General features: G+C 38.8%; 1 protein-coding gene across 1 annotated transcript; it reads right to left on the reverse strand.

The window, feature by feature from the left end:
* Window positions 1-2,617: 2,617 nt before the first annotated feature.
* Window positions 2,618-10,573, reverse strand: gabrr3a (gamma-aminobutyric acid type A receptor subunit rho3a). The gene is made up of 9 exons (XM_019253151.2): window positions 10,427-10,573; window positions 9,715-9,827; window positions 7,804-7,871; window positions 7,113-7,336; window positions 6,819-6,901; window positions 6,014-6,151; window positions 4,468-4,620; window positions 3,141-3,334; window positions 2,618-3,022 (listed from the first exon to the last, which is right to left on the reverse strand). Exons 1-9 carry the CDS (start codon window positions 10,567-10,569, stop codon window positions 2,723-2,725), a joined length of 1,416 nt encoding a protein of 471 aa, XP_019108696.1. The 5' UTR covers window positions 10,570-10,573; the 3' UTR covers window positions 2,618-2,722.
* Window positions 10,574-12,618: the final 2,045 nt, after the last annotated feature.

Genomic DNA, 12,618 nt, shown 5'->3' on the forward strand with positions numbered 1-12,618 from the left:
GAGTGCAGTCACAGCCTTTATATATTATAAAAGGGTCCATTGTTAGTCTGACTTGTATAAGAGACACACATGGCATTGTGGAAAGTTCTGTAGTTAAATGAATTTAACAAAACACAACTCTTTCAGTCTCTTTTTTTATTATTAATATTAATTTATTTTATACAATTAATTTATTGATTTATTGAAAGTCCATGTAAAGTAATAATAAATATGTGTTCTGAGTTTGGCAGACCAAAGAAGAACGTGTTATTAAACACCCAGCCAAATTTGAATCATTAAAAATATCGACAAGTTTATGAAATTAGGTGAATTTGAATCATTAAAAATATCGACAAGTTTATGAAATTAGGTGTCAAAATCCGGTAAAAATGAGGCACTCTTTAGGACCGCCCACAAAATCCTGGACTGAAAACTGGTGAAAAACAGTTTTAACCTCTGACTCCACATTCCAGTAATATATCATCCAGTCTTTTCACATGTTTTCAGCAACTATTTTCCAGCATATTTCATGTATTTGGAAAGAAATCTCAGAATTGTCTGTACACGGACTTTAAAATATTTTCAAATGGTCTCATTTGTTAGTCTTGTTTAATAACAACTAGTTTCTTTGTTATCTGGACAAAAATAATCCTGCAGCATCCACGATCTTTGAACAATTTGTGTTAACTGTTCACATAATGTTTCTGTCTGTAGCTAGTTGCCAACCCTGAAATACAGTAAGAGATTTGATGCTGAATGATTTGTCCATCTCTAGGAGTTTTTTGGGGCCACAAACAAAATCTTGCTTAGGGTCACTAAATGCCTAGGGCTGGACCTGTCCCCAGCTAATTTCTAATACACACAGAGATTTGTTTTTAATCCATAATACTAGGCTGTTCTAAAAGCAGCTGTGTAAGAATGGTCATACCTTACCTGATGGATCCAGAAGACAGTTTATCTTAGTTTAGAATAAAAACTTGAAACATGTGGAAACAGCTGAAATCTGCCCCCCAGCACCACTACAGCTTATAAATAACATGTTTAATCTGCACAATAACCAAAATATAAAAAAGACAATACTATTGACAGCAGGAGGTTTCCAGGAAATCAGTTGAACATTGATCTCAAAATATGTAACTACCCCTTAAAATGGCCTAGAATTGTAAAGACAATGTGAAAGAATCAGTGCTTCTCTAAAAAGAAACAACAAAACAGAAGGCACAGGCAGATACACAATAATTGGTGCACAAAGTTCAAGCTTGAATGTTTGAATACATAATAGTCACTTTTAGCCTTGTTTTGATCCTGTGATGTCCCTTTCTGAGCCTTTTGAACAGGGCATGTTTCATCACTTTTACATTGTAGTTATTCATCACATTATCCATCAATCACCTCTGATGAATGACTTCATATACCACAGCACAAGCTTATGTAACCAAGTATAACTGACATGTAATCCCCTCTCTCCATATTTGCACCTGCTCTCCAATCCTCATGTATGACTTACTATCTTACGTAAATTAGTGTATGTATTATTGCACAGTATAGCATACTATTACATACAATTACATACAATGCTGCATTTGACGTATGCACTATGGTTGAACTAATTTAATTATTAATATTTTTACGCAGTTTAAGAGGGCTTCCTTGGGGACAATGAAGAGCTGAGACGGGTACATGTTCTCCCTGTGTCTGCGTAGGTTCTCTTTGGGTATACCCACAGTCCAAAACATGCATCTATGCGCCCTGTGATAAGCTGGCGACTTGTCCAGGGTGTACCCCGCCTCTTGCCTAAAGTCAGCTGGGATAGGTTTCAGCCCTAGTGGTTACAGATAATGGATGGGTGGACCTTTCAAGTGCTTTCAACACAATACAGCCATTAGCCACTGCTAATGGGGAAGACAGAAGTGGCTGGAGTTGACCTGGCTGTGTGCACTATCAACTACAACACCAACAGACCACAGTATGTGAGGCTTTATGACTGCACGTCTGATGTGGTCTCTTGTGGTTTCTTTTTCTCTTAGACTCTACACATCAGACTTCAGACACAAGAGACACAGCCATCTTTGGACAGAAGGAAAGGGGCAAGAGTAGACAGGGGTCATCACAGACTTTGTGAACTTGTGTAATAACAACCTTCACATCAACACCAACAAGATGAAGGTGATGGTGATCTACTTCAGGAGGAAGACACCTCTGGTGAACTTGGATATGAGATGGTGGGAGCATACAAATACCTAGGTGTTCATCTCAACAACAAACTGGACTGATTGGACAACACAGAGGTCCTCTTTAACACCAGCATGACTTTCTTAATGGCTTTCTTCAGCATTTACTTTTTTCTATATATTTCATATTTATGAGTAATTTCTTATCTTATCAGAAAATGTTTAGCTTCACACATGTCTTTAAGAGCCTACATTTATTTTTCAAGACATTGTACAGTAATCACATAATGTTTTGTGTCCAATCAAGCAATAAAATAAATCATAAAAATGTGAATATATTTGTTTGATTATATTTGTTCTTTTATAAAACAGGCATGCCAAAAACACACATAAACATCTGCAAAAACAAAGCCATTCAATCAAAGAACTGATTTTCTCCAAGTTATGACTGAGAAGAAGACATAATGTAAGATATCCATGCCCATAAACTAGAGCTTGTTACAGCCTGTGGGTGTTACACTGATAAAATGGTAAATGATAGTCAAAATGAATCCTGTTTATTCCTCTGCATACTATGCATACAAACTCCAGTAAATGATGTTGAAGAGCAGGTAAGCCAGGGGAAATATGACTCTGGAGTAGGAGTCGATCATGTAGCTGTTGCTCATTATGAAGCTGAGGTTTTGTTTTAAAGGATGCTTTTGGCGTAGCCTGGTTCCTTCTGTGGGTGGAGAGACAGTAGAGTTTCGAGACTGGGGGTTCCCCTCTGTGTTTGGGGAGCTGGAGACCTCTGGAAAAGAAGTCAAGTCCATTTCATTGTCATGGAAACAGCCATCGAACGCCATAGCTTGGGCAGCATTATAGCTGGGGATCTGTGGTAACAGACGGAAGAGAGGAGAGTTAGGCTGTGAGGTCAGCGAGCCCCAGAGGGTGAGAAGTTATTTTCTGTGGGTCAACCATGACCTTTAAAGTAGACATTTGAGGCCACACCTTTGCTGCCTTGAGCTTCTTCATCTCCTCCACTGTGGTGAAATAGTTGACAGCAGCATACTCGATGACTGACAGAAAGACAAACAGGAAGCTCGCCCACAAGTAGATGTCTACGGCTTTGACGTAAGACACCTGTGGCATAGAGGCTGAGACGCCAGTGATGATGGTGGACATTGTCAAAACCGTGGTGATACCTGGATACAGAGAGCACCAGTACAACACATCATGAGTATTAATTATGTTGACTCATAAATAACATTTATTGTATGGGTGTACTATACTAGTAGTAACGCAAATCCTCAGAAACACCACCACAATAGTTGGTAGATTGGTAACCAATAGGCACAGCATGGTAAAAACACCACATGAATATTATATTTTGTGGAATTGTGTGTTTTAAATATCTTTCAGACCTTTAAGCTGTTTGTCTCCTGAAAAAAAATACAGATGAATTTGATATTTAATGTCTAACAAACCTATCTTAAACCGTCAAAGATCTTAAAGGATAGCACATTATTTTGGAAAATATGCTGATTGTCTTTCTTATGTATATGAAAAGATCATTACCACTCATGTCTGTTAATTAATGTGAAGCTAAATCAGTGTTGCCAACTCTCTGGAATTTGTATATAATATTATTGGTCTGAATAAGTCATTAGTCACTTTTTAGAAATAAAGTTGCTAACAGGGTTTAGAAAAGTTCCTAAATCTAAAGGAGAGTTAAAGGAGACATAATAATTTACTGGTCGTTTAGTAACCTCACTATGATGACAAGAAGGAAAATCACTGCATCAGGCCAAGAAATAGTCCTGCCCATAAACCACTAACAGTAATTCTTACACTGCAATTTCAGTACAGACTAAAGAGATATAATACATTAATTCATTAGTGATTAGTGAGTGATTTAGAGGTTCTGGTTGGCAGTTTTTGCTACCTTTGGAGAGTGCAGAAATCTGTGTTTTCCTGTTTTCAGTCTCCATAATGCTAAAGCTAAGCTAATTGGCTGCCTCATAATATTTAGTACATACATCTCTTTAAGAAAGTAAATGAGCATACAGTATTTACTAAAACTAAATAAATTATAAAAACTATAAATACTAGTTGTAGTTATATTTCTGTATCATTTTTTTTAATGAAAATACATTTTTAATTTCACATTTTGTGCACAAAATGTGTGTATTTTGTTGGATACTATACACAGACATGCAAGAAGTAAATAGACGCCTTTAGTTTGAATTTCAATGAAGATGTCTATTTACTTCTTGCATGTCTGTGTACAGTATGTACTACGTGTAGTAATGGTCATATTGACATGTGGTCTCAGTACCCAGAGAGACACGGGCAGGTACCGCCCTCCTGTCTATCCAAAAAGACACCCAGGATAGCATCACCATCAGCATGGTGGGAAAGTAAGTCTGAAGCATGAAGAAGAAGATATGCCTCCTGAGAATGAAGTTTATGTAGAGACGATTGTACCAACCTGAAACAGAAGTAAACAGATATAAAGTGCAGGTGGGGCAAGCAGGGTGGGGACTACGACAGAATAACAGTAAACTGAGACAGAAAACAAGACAATCACAGAGAACGTTGAAATGGAACCTAGAACTCCAGTGAGAAAGTAATAATTTCTTTTACTGCTCCTATGATGTATTTACCGGGATATTTGGGGAACTGACCTTGTTCTTTTTCTTGCTAAGGATTTAATCAGTATATTGATACCGCTCTCATATCTGTCCTTTTACTGAAGCTATCAGCAGAGTTTCTTGAGTAAATCCACACCTCAATTATGCCACTTTGAGAATCTTAGACCCTCCTAACCTTGTAACCTTCTGTAACTCCTAACCTCCTGTTTGCTCTCGTATGTCCTAGAACTGGAACCACAAAACATCGCCTCGAGCACACTCAGAAAAGTGAGCTAGCAATTCATCCTATGAGCAACTTCATCCATCCACACACCTCATCTCGTATATGAACTTCATCTCACTATCTCCATCAGACAATTATTATTTGGATAAATGAAAACGACCATGTTAAAAGTTTTCATCAACCTAACTCAGCAGACCCAGCAACAGAAGCTGAAAACTACACCTCCTCTGTACCTGAGGCCCCGTTTTCTGTAATCCAAATGCTTTCCAGGAAGAGTCTAGCAAGCCTCTACATTATTACATACATCTCTTCTGTGGTCTGTATCCTGCTCGGTTTATCTCTCCTCAATATGCAAGGCAACTTTAATTCACCTGTTGGATCAGTTGTGTCTCCCAGCTCACCTCAGTCTTCACAAAGAGAAACAAAGGACAGTTTAAGGAAAGGCTCCATGGCCTCTGAGGTCAACTCATGTCTCTCGCCATTGTCCTGACTACTCTAACCCCACAACACGGAGCGCTAGATAGGACAATTTACCATACCCTACAGCTCAAAGAGGCCAGCAACAACTTCATAGACTCCAGTTCCCCCATGCCTGGTCCTCCAGTTCTTCTACATGTACTGTCCTTGTAAAGCATTTCTCCTGGCTATTACTGCAGTTAATCCATCAGAAATTGAAGCCGTCACCTCGACCAAGACTTGAAACAGAGGGGAACAGTCTGTCTCTGTTCCAATGTAACAAATGAACCTGTTAATTAGTGAGCTTCAGAGATGCTGTTAGTTTTGAAACCTTTGGACAGAACCAGACCAGCTGTTTTCTCCCTGCTTCCACTGCTACACTGCTTTAGCTTCATACTGAGAGATATGAGAGTGGCCTCGAGTGTGACTGATACTTTTACTGAAAGTAACTACTACTATAAAGTAGTGGCTTCTGGTAACGTCAGGAACTCTGTGATTGTTCTCAAACTGTGTACAGCTCACAGGGCCCCCGAAGCTCCAACCTCACATACCAGTGCTGCTGTAGAAGGCAAGCCCAAAGGAAGGCTGGAAGTCTTCAATAAAAAACTGAGAGAGCACAATCTCGTCAGTCCTTAATGAATCGTTCCCGTTCTTCCAGTAGAGCATTAGGTCGTTCTCATTGTAAGCATCTTCGAGAGAGGAGAGAATTGGGGGTAAGAAGGAGAGGGAGATGACAACTTCACATGTTGGCTAGTCGTTTTTCTCTGAGGAGAGGAGAGAGCACTGAAATGGAGCTCCCAACTCTCCTCTGAGATCAACATCTAAGCTTTATAAGATTAGCAGTCCAAGAGAAGCAGGGTAAAAAAGACAAAAACCTCAGAATACACAAAAGTAAACAGGACTCTATCGTCAGTAATTACAAAGTTCAGAGTAGAACTGAATGAAAAAAGACAGAAAGACTGTAATTTAAGTGATCTGGTTGATGATTGTGACTTGTTTACTCCATACTGAACGAAGATGGCAATATTGTCTGCAATTCACTGTGAACTTTATCGTGTATGTCTATCCCATCTCTACATAATATATCAAATAGTGTTTTTGACTGCGGTGTGTTTTCGACAGCAACATAGATGGTGTTTAATAATTCAGTGACCACAACAGTATCACTAGCCAGTGCCTTTAAATTATAAATCAATACAAAGGTTGCATAACATGTTTTTCAGCGAAACATGTCAAGCAAGCAGCTTATGTGAAGTGTATTTAGTTTTACAAATTTAATGTAACAAAATTAACATTAAAAAAATCTGCTTTGGACCAGGCATTCACAGATAGCAATGTTGCAAGTTTGATACTCACAGCTCTCTAGCTCCAGAGAGCAATTCTGTGTGTCCAGAGGAAAACTACTGAAGTCCATTGAGCAAAGTGCCGTCACGGTGATCCTAAAACAAAGTTTACAGTTAAAGAATCACCCACATAACTCAAGCAATCATTCAACATAAGCAACTGTGTTCACAAAAACATGTAATAGCTGACTTCAAGAGTGTGGCTGCATAGATTAATATCAGACAACCAACTAGTAAGATGTCATTCTTGTTCATTTATTTCTAGATTGATGATAGTAATTTCTTTATAAGTAACATATTTTTTTACCTGACACTGTAGAGGATATTGCCATCAGGATAAACCCTCAGCATGATGTTCTCCATGGTTGTGTCATGTATAAAAGAACGCTTAGAGTGGACAAAGAACACGTCAGGAACCCAAATCTTCTTCACCAGACGTGCATCGAAGGTACGACTCTTGTTGCTGCTGGAGGGGAAGGCCAGACGATCATCCTGCCAGTAATGCCTCAGGTACAAAGTCATGGTGAAGTCCTGGAAAACAGAACCAACATAAGTACTAAAGCCTAGCAATGAAAAGGAGACTTAAATGCATCCTAGGTCTCTTATTTGATGGAGGGTTCTCTGAGGTGGCATGAGCAAGGATACATGAGAGCAGCATTCAGAGAAACCTTTAAAATCCCGACATGCCCCCTTATGTCAGTTACTGATTGGACACTGTAGCCAATCGGACCGATCTGATGTATAACAGCATAACTGGTTTTCAAACAACAGATTACAGATTAAGGCTGACAATTTTTATATTTTGCTTTCTTCACCATTGAAAAAAATCTGTGTTAAATTGAGGTTAACAACAACATGTTCTTCTCTTGTTGCAGGGACACAGGGAAGATGCAAGAAAAAGACGTGTTGATGGAATGTGGATGCAATTTAAAAGACTGGGGATGCACCCACTGTGTAGTGGTCAGACACTATACATAAGTAACCTTAGAAGCACGTACCATGTTTACTTCAGATATGCTGTCAATGCTCTCCACCTGCACATCAATTCCGACAGGAATAGCTGAACCTAAGAAAGGTCAAACCGTATAGATTGAGAAGAGTTGTGTAACATTGACAAAACACTAACAGGTTCTTTCAGAATTAGACTGTATCAGACAGGTAAAGTTGATTTTGTATTTGTGAAATCTGGACTGTGGGAATAACTCTGGCTCAACACAACAGCATACAAGGAAACAGTTTTCTTTGTGCTACTTATTTCACACCCTATGTGAACACTCGTTTATTCATTAGATCATGTTTGTCTAACTGCCTATTTCGATAAGAGTCTGAAGTCTATCCCAGCATGCAGTCACTGACACTAACAATCCTATCAGTGAGTATTTCAGTTCACATGACCTGACCCACTCAAAGATTGTGAGAAAATGTACAGAAGGTCTAAGAGGCAGGAAATAAAGAGAGGGCTTTTCTTGCTACACGTAGCTGTGTTTAGATTGATGATAAAAAAAATTTAAAAAAAGAACCCATCATGAATTATTGTAACAAAGAGGTTCAACTTTGACTGCAAGCACATATGCCAGTGCAGCAGTCTGCATAGATAAACTCAAACCTCTGCTCCATCAATCAAGATCATGATATAACAATGTAATGTATTCGTGAAAAGTGAAATGTTCCTAGGGGCGGCTGGCGCTCAGGAAAGAGAGCTCCACTAATTAGATAAACAGAGGTTAGATTCCTGGCTCTTCCAGTCTGTCCTTGAGCAAGATTTGGGTGCCATTGTGCATGAATGGTTAGTTCCAAAAAACTGATGAGCAACTGTGAACATATGTATGGGTGAATGGGTGAATGAGAATGTGTAGTATAAAAGCACCTCGAGTGGTTGGAAGACTAGAAAGGCGCTATGTAAGTATAATCTATTTACCATCTACCATTCCTTATGTCATCGTCCAGTGGCAGAATGTTGTAAATGTACAATGTGTACCTACAAACTCTATATGCCATTATCTAATGAAGGTAAGCCCTCAAAACCATCAGTCTACAATAACAATAGAGTTGTGAAATGAGAGGGATTATATTGGGTAAGTAGGGTCGTGGAAGGCCTGTTTTTGTTAGGTCACTGGGGCTCTATCAACTATTGTTTGAAACTCCAGTATCAACGAAGAGTAAAGTATCTGATAAAAAGTCAAAGGTACAAGACTGTAAATACATATCTAGAGGAAACAGATTAGCTACAAGATTCAAGACATTGTGAAACTATCCAACCATACACATACCTGGACAGAAACAAAAAAGCATTTGACAAAATATACAATACCACAATGAAGAGTTGACACTGTGTGACACAGCCATACAGGAAGTCTGCTACAGGCAACTCCACCCCCACAATGTATGCTGGTAGATGTTTTATGTAATGATCTTAGTACAACACATGTTTGCTCTGTCATATGGTATACACAATAATAGTACCGCACCGCCACCATGGCCAAATGCTTGCTCATAGTGCAAATTGTTGGGTCTCTGTAAATAATATTTTAATGAGTATGGCCTATATTAAAGTATCATGAGATAATGTTATAATTTGGCACTTATAATAATGGAAAGGATTTTTATGGTTAACATGCAGTGTTTGCAAACTAAAAAAAAAAAGCTAAAGCACATCCCGGCCAGAATTGGGTATGTAGTTCAGATTATTTTATCTGTACTACCGGCTGCAGTCATTGTCTCAGATGGCAGACAATCTGGGTCACTAAAGGTTTTTTTGGGAGGCGTAATACCAAAGACAGCACAGTAACCTACATTAACCTTACTAGGTTGCCTGGAAAGCACATGGTTATCCAGAATAACAAAGAAAAGATAGAGAAAGAAGAAGAATTCAAATTAAATTGATAAGATATATTAGATGTTTGTCTTACCTCCAAAGCCTGGCCTCATTGCAAAGTCATGCTCTTCAATCCGAAGCAGCTGCTCAGATTTGATTAACATAGACTTGGTGCTGTCCATCTTTTTTAACTTAAGATCCACTCGTCTGACAAGCAAAGAGAACAAATAACAGCATTTGTGGGAACTTTTACTCTGTCACCATCTTTCTCTTTCCAGAGACACACACTGGAAACAGAATTGACAGCTGCTCAAGCGGGCAAGTGATGGTTGATTGGACTTTCATACTCAGAAGGCATTGGTCTAAATGAAATGAAAGTTCTTGGAACTTTAGGGTATCGACAGTGATCTAACAGGGTAAACTAGGTCATGCATAAGTTGATACCAGAATTGTTTTTTTTGCTCTTAGAGGCCCATCTGTCTTCTGTCTTCCTAGAAATCTTAATGAAGTGCTTAATATGAACCAAGACTTTAGTTGTTATGTCATGTAAATTACCACTTTTTTCAAAATAAATGTGTACTTAAAAAGTCTGAATATTATAAATCATCATAAAAGAGAAAGTCAGTCAAATGCACAGATTTATTTATTTTTGATATGATCCAATCACCTGCTCTTAGCTTTCTAACCACATCTGTGATGGCATTGTAAAATAGCATAGATTGCCTAAAGCAATAAAATATAGCTCTCTTAACAGCAGAAGCATCTCCACAATTATATGTCATAGGAAAAATTCCACTTTGGCTCACCCGCCATGCTTTTGTTTGGTGTTCTCTCCGACATACAGTTCCTTGTGTCTCCTCTTGTTCGGGAAGTTGCTGCTGTTGAGCTGTGTGACAGGCCACAACCAGGCCAAGCACATCAGTCTTAAGGCCAGGAGGACTACTCTCATGATTAAGCTGGGACTAGAAAGGCGAGAGGAACCGAAATGTTCCTCCCTGTGTGTCAGCGTCTCACCCAGGGAATGCCACGGCTGTCCCCGTCCTCTACTGGCAAGTCCATGTCCCAGCAGCACTCATTATGCCCCACCATGCATCCACTCAGCTACGTCTTCATTATCGTGCTCTTTCATCTCCTGCAACATGATGAACATCAGTCTGAGATATCCAGTGTTTAGCTCCAGTGCACAGGCATCCCCCCTGGTTGAGTTTGCTTGTCACTGTGACATCCCTCTGCTTACATCTCCTGACAAAACATGTTGCTCCAACTCCCCACTGTCCCCACCCGCTGATTTAAAACCAAATATCAATTTATTCCTATAATGACAAAGGAATAGGCCTACCATTAATTCCTCTCTAATCTTCTTATCTGTGGTTGGTGAAATCTTTCTGTAACCTACAAACTGGAGTCAGCAGCGGGTGGGGTTGGGGGGGTGGGGGATAATACAACTGGCAGTTTCATCATTCTGGCCAGATAAAAATAAAACGCCTGTAGCCTACTTTTATGCATCACAGGATTTTCCCTTAAGTTGCAGACTGTGGTGGTGGGAGGATGCAAAAGATCCCATCGAGGAGAGACAGATGCAACCATATGTCAGCAGCTTACAGCTTTTGAGCAGATATCATACAGAGGATGTGATTCTTCAATGGCAATGACTTACCCTTACCAGACATCAGAAAAAAAGGGAAACGATTAAAGTCAGTGTTTGTTTTGTTTGTATAAATGTAACATGATCATCAGCTCATACACTTAGACATGAAAGCTTTCTTTGTGATCCAGCACTGTGGTTTAGACCTCAGACCGCGTACATTTTGGACAATAGATAAAAGCAATGCTTTGCAGTAAAATGCATTCCAATGACAAAATACAGATTTCTCAAAAGTAGCATTTTTTTTAAAGGTCCAGTACGTAAGGAGTATTTATACTTTTACTTTTTAAACATTCATTAGTAGGTTTTCATTAGTGTATAATAGCCAGAAAATAAGAATCGTTGGGTTTTTGTTGACTTATAATGAGCCCTTTATTTCTACAGTGAGAGCGGGTCCTCTTCCATGGAGTCTGCCATGTTGAACCCCCCCAATTTCTACAGTAGCCCAGAACAGACAAACTAAACACTGAAATTGTAGTGAATTTTGCAGCCAGGGTTTTTCCTACATGCCTAAAAGAAGAGTGTGTGACAATCTGCAATTTCACCACTAGGTGCCACTAAATCCTACACACTTTCACCTTTTAGTTGGAATTGGTAGTCCATTGATTGAAAACTAATTACAATTTCAAACAAAAACCAACATTTTTCACATTTATTGTGAAAATACCAATGAAAAGGAATAGATTGGGTAATGATGAAAACAGCCTCACTCCTATCACTTTGTCCCTTCTAAGTGATATGCCTGTCAAGTATACAGGCAAGTATAAAAGGCAAAAGGAATGCTTATATAATGTGTTTTTAATAAGAAAACAGTGGTCATAGTGAATAAAACTGATGTGTATCTATATCTGTAATTGTTCATTAGTATATCAAGCTCAATGGACTCTGAGCAGTAGTAAAACAAACTTTATTTTGATCCAAAAAAATTAAAAGAGAACTCAGTATATCATTATATGTAACTGGAATAAATATGATGCTTCTGAGGAACCATTATAACTAAAGTAAACTGTTGCTGAAAAGTATGCTGTATTCACTTACTATTGTCAACTTTTGACCAGCTGTGTTCCAGCATTATCTTAATTGGGGACCATTCTCAGGACCCATTAACACCTACACTATTTTTCATTCTCAGTGTAGCTACTAGTTCACCCACACTAATTTCAGATGCACCCAAAGTCATTTTGTTCTGACCTAAGCAGATTCTCAGCAGTTAATGAGAAATGGGAAAGCTTCCATTTTCCCCACGTAGACTTTTGCAGGTTGGAGATTTAAAATGATCTGATCACAAGCCACTTCTCTTCTTCAGAGTTCTTTCAGGTCAGTTTTTAAATCCCACTGCTGATCTAGGGTTAG

Source organism: Larimichthys crocea, chromosome XXII (genome assembly GCF_000972845.2).
Source record: "Larimichthys crocea isolate SSNF chromosome XXII, L_crocea_2.0, whole genome shotgun sequence".
Lineage (NCBI taxonomy): Eukaryota > Metazoa > Chordata > Actinopteri > Sciaenidae > Larimichthys > Larimichthys crocea.

Excerpts from the sequence above, each read along its gene's own strand:
- gabrr3a (XM_019253151.2), bottom strand. The coding sequence starts at position 10,569 with ATGAGAGTAGTCCTCCTGGCCTTAAGACTGATGTGCTTGGCCTGGTTG. Across the intron at positions 7,872-9,714 it reads AATGAGGCCAGGCTTTGGAG|GTTCAGCTATTCCTGTCGGA; the intron begins GTAAGACAAACA and ends GACCTTTCTTAG. Across the intron at positions 3,023-3,140 it reads AGAAGCTCAAGGCAGCAAAG|ATCCCCAGCTATAATGCTGC; the intron begins GTGTGGCCTCAA and ends CTGTTACCACAG.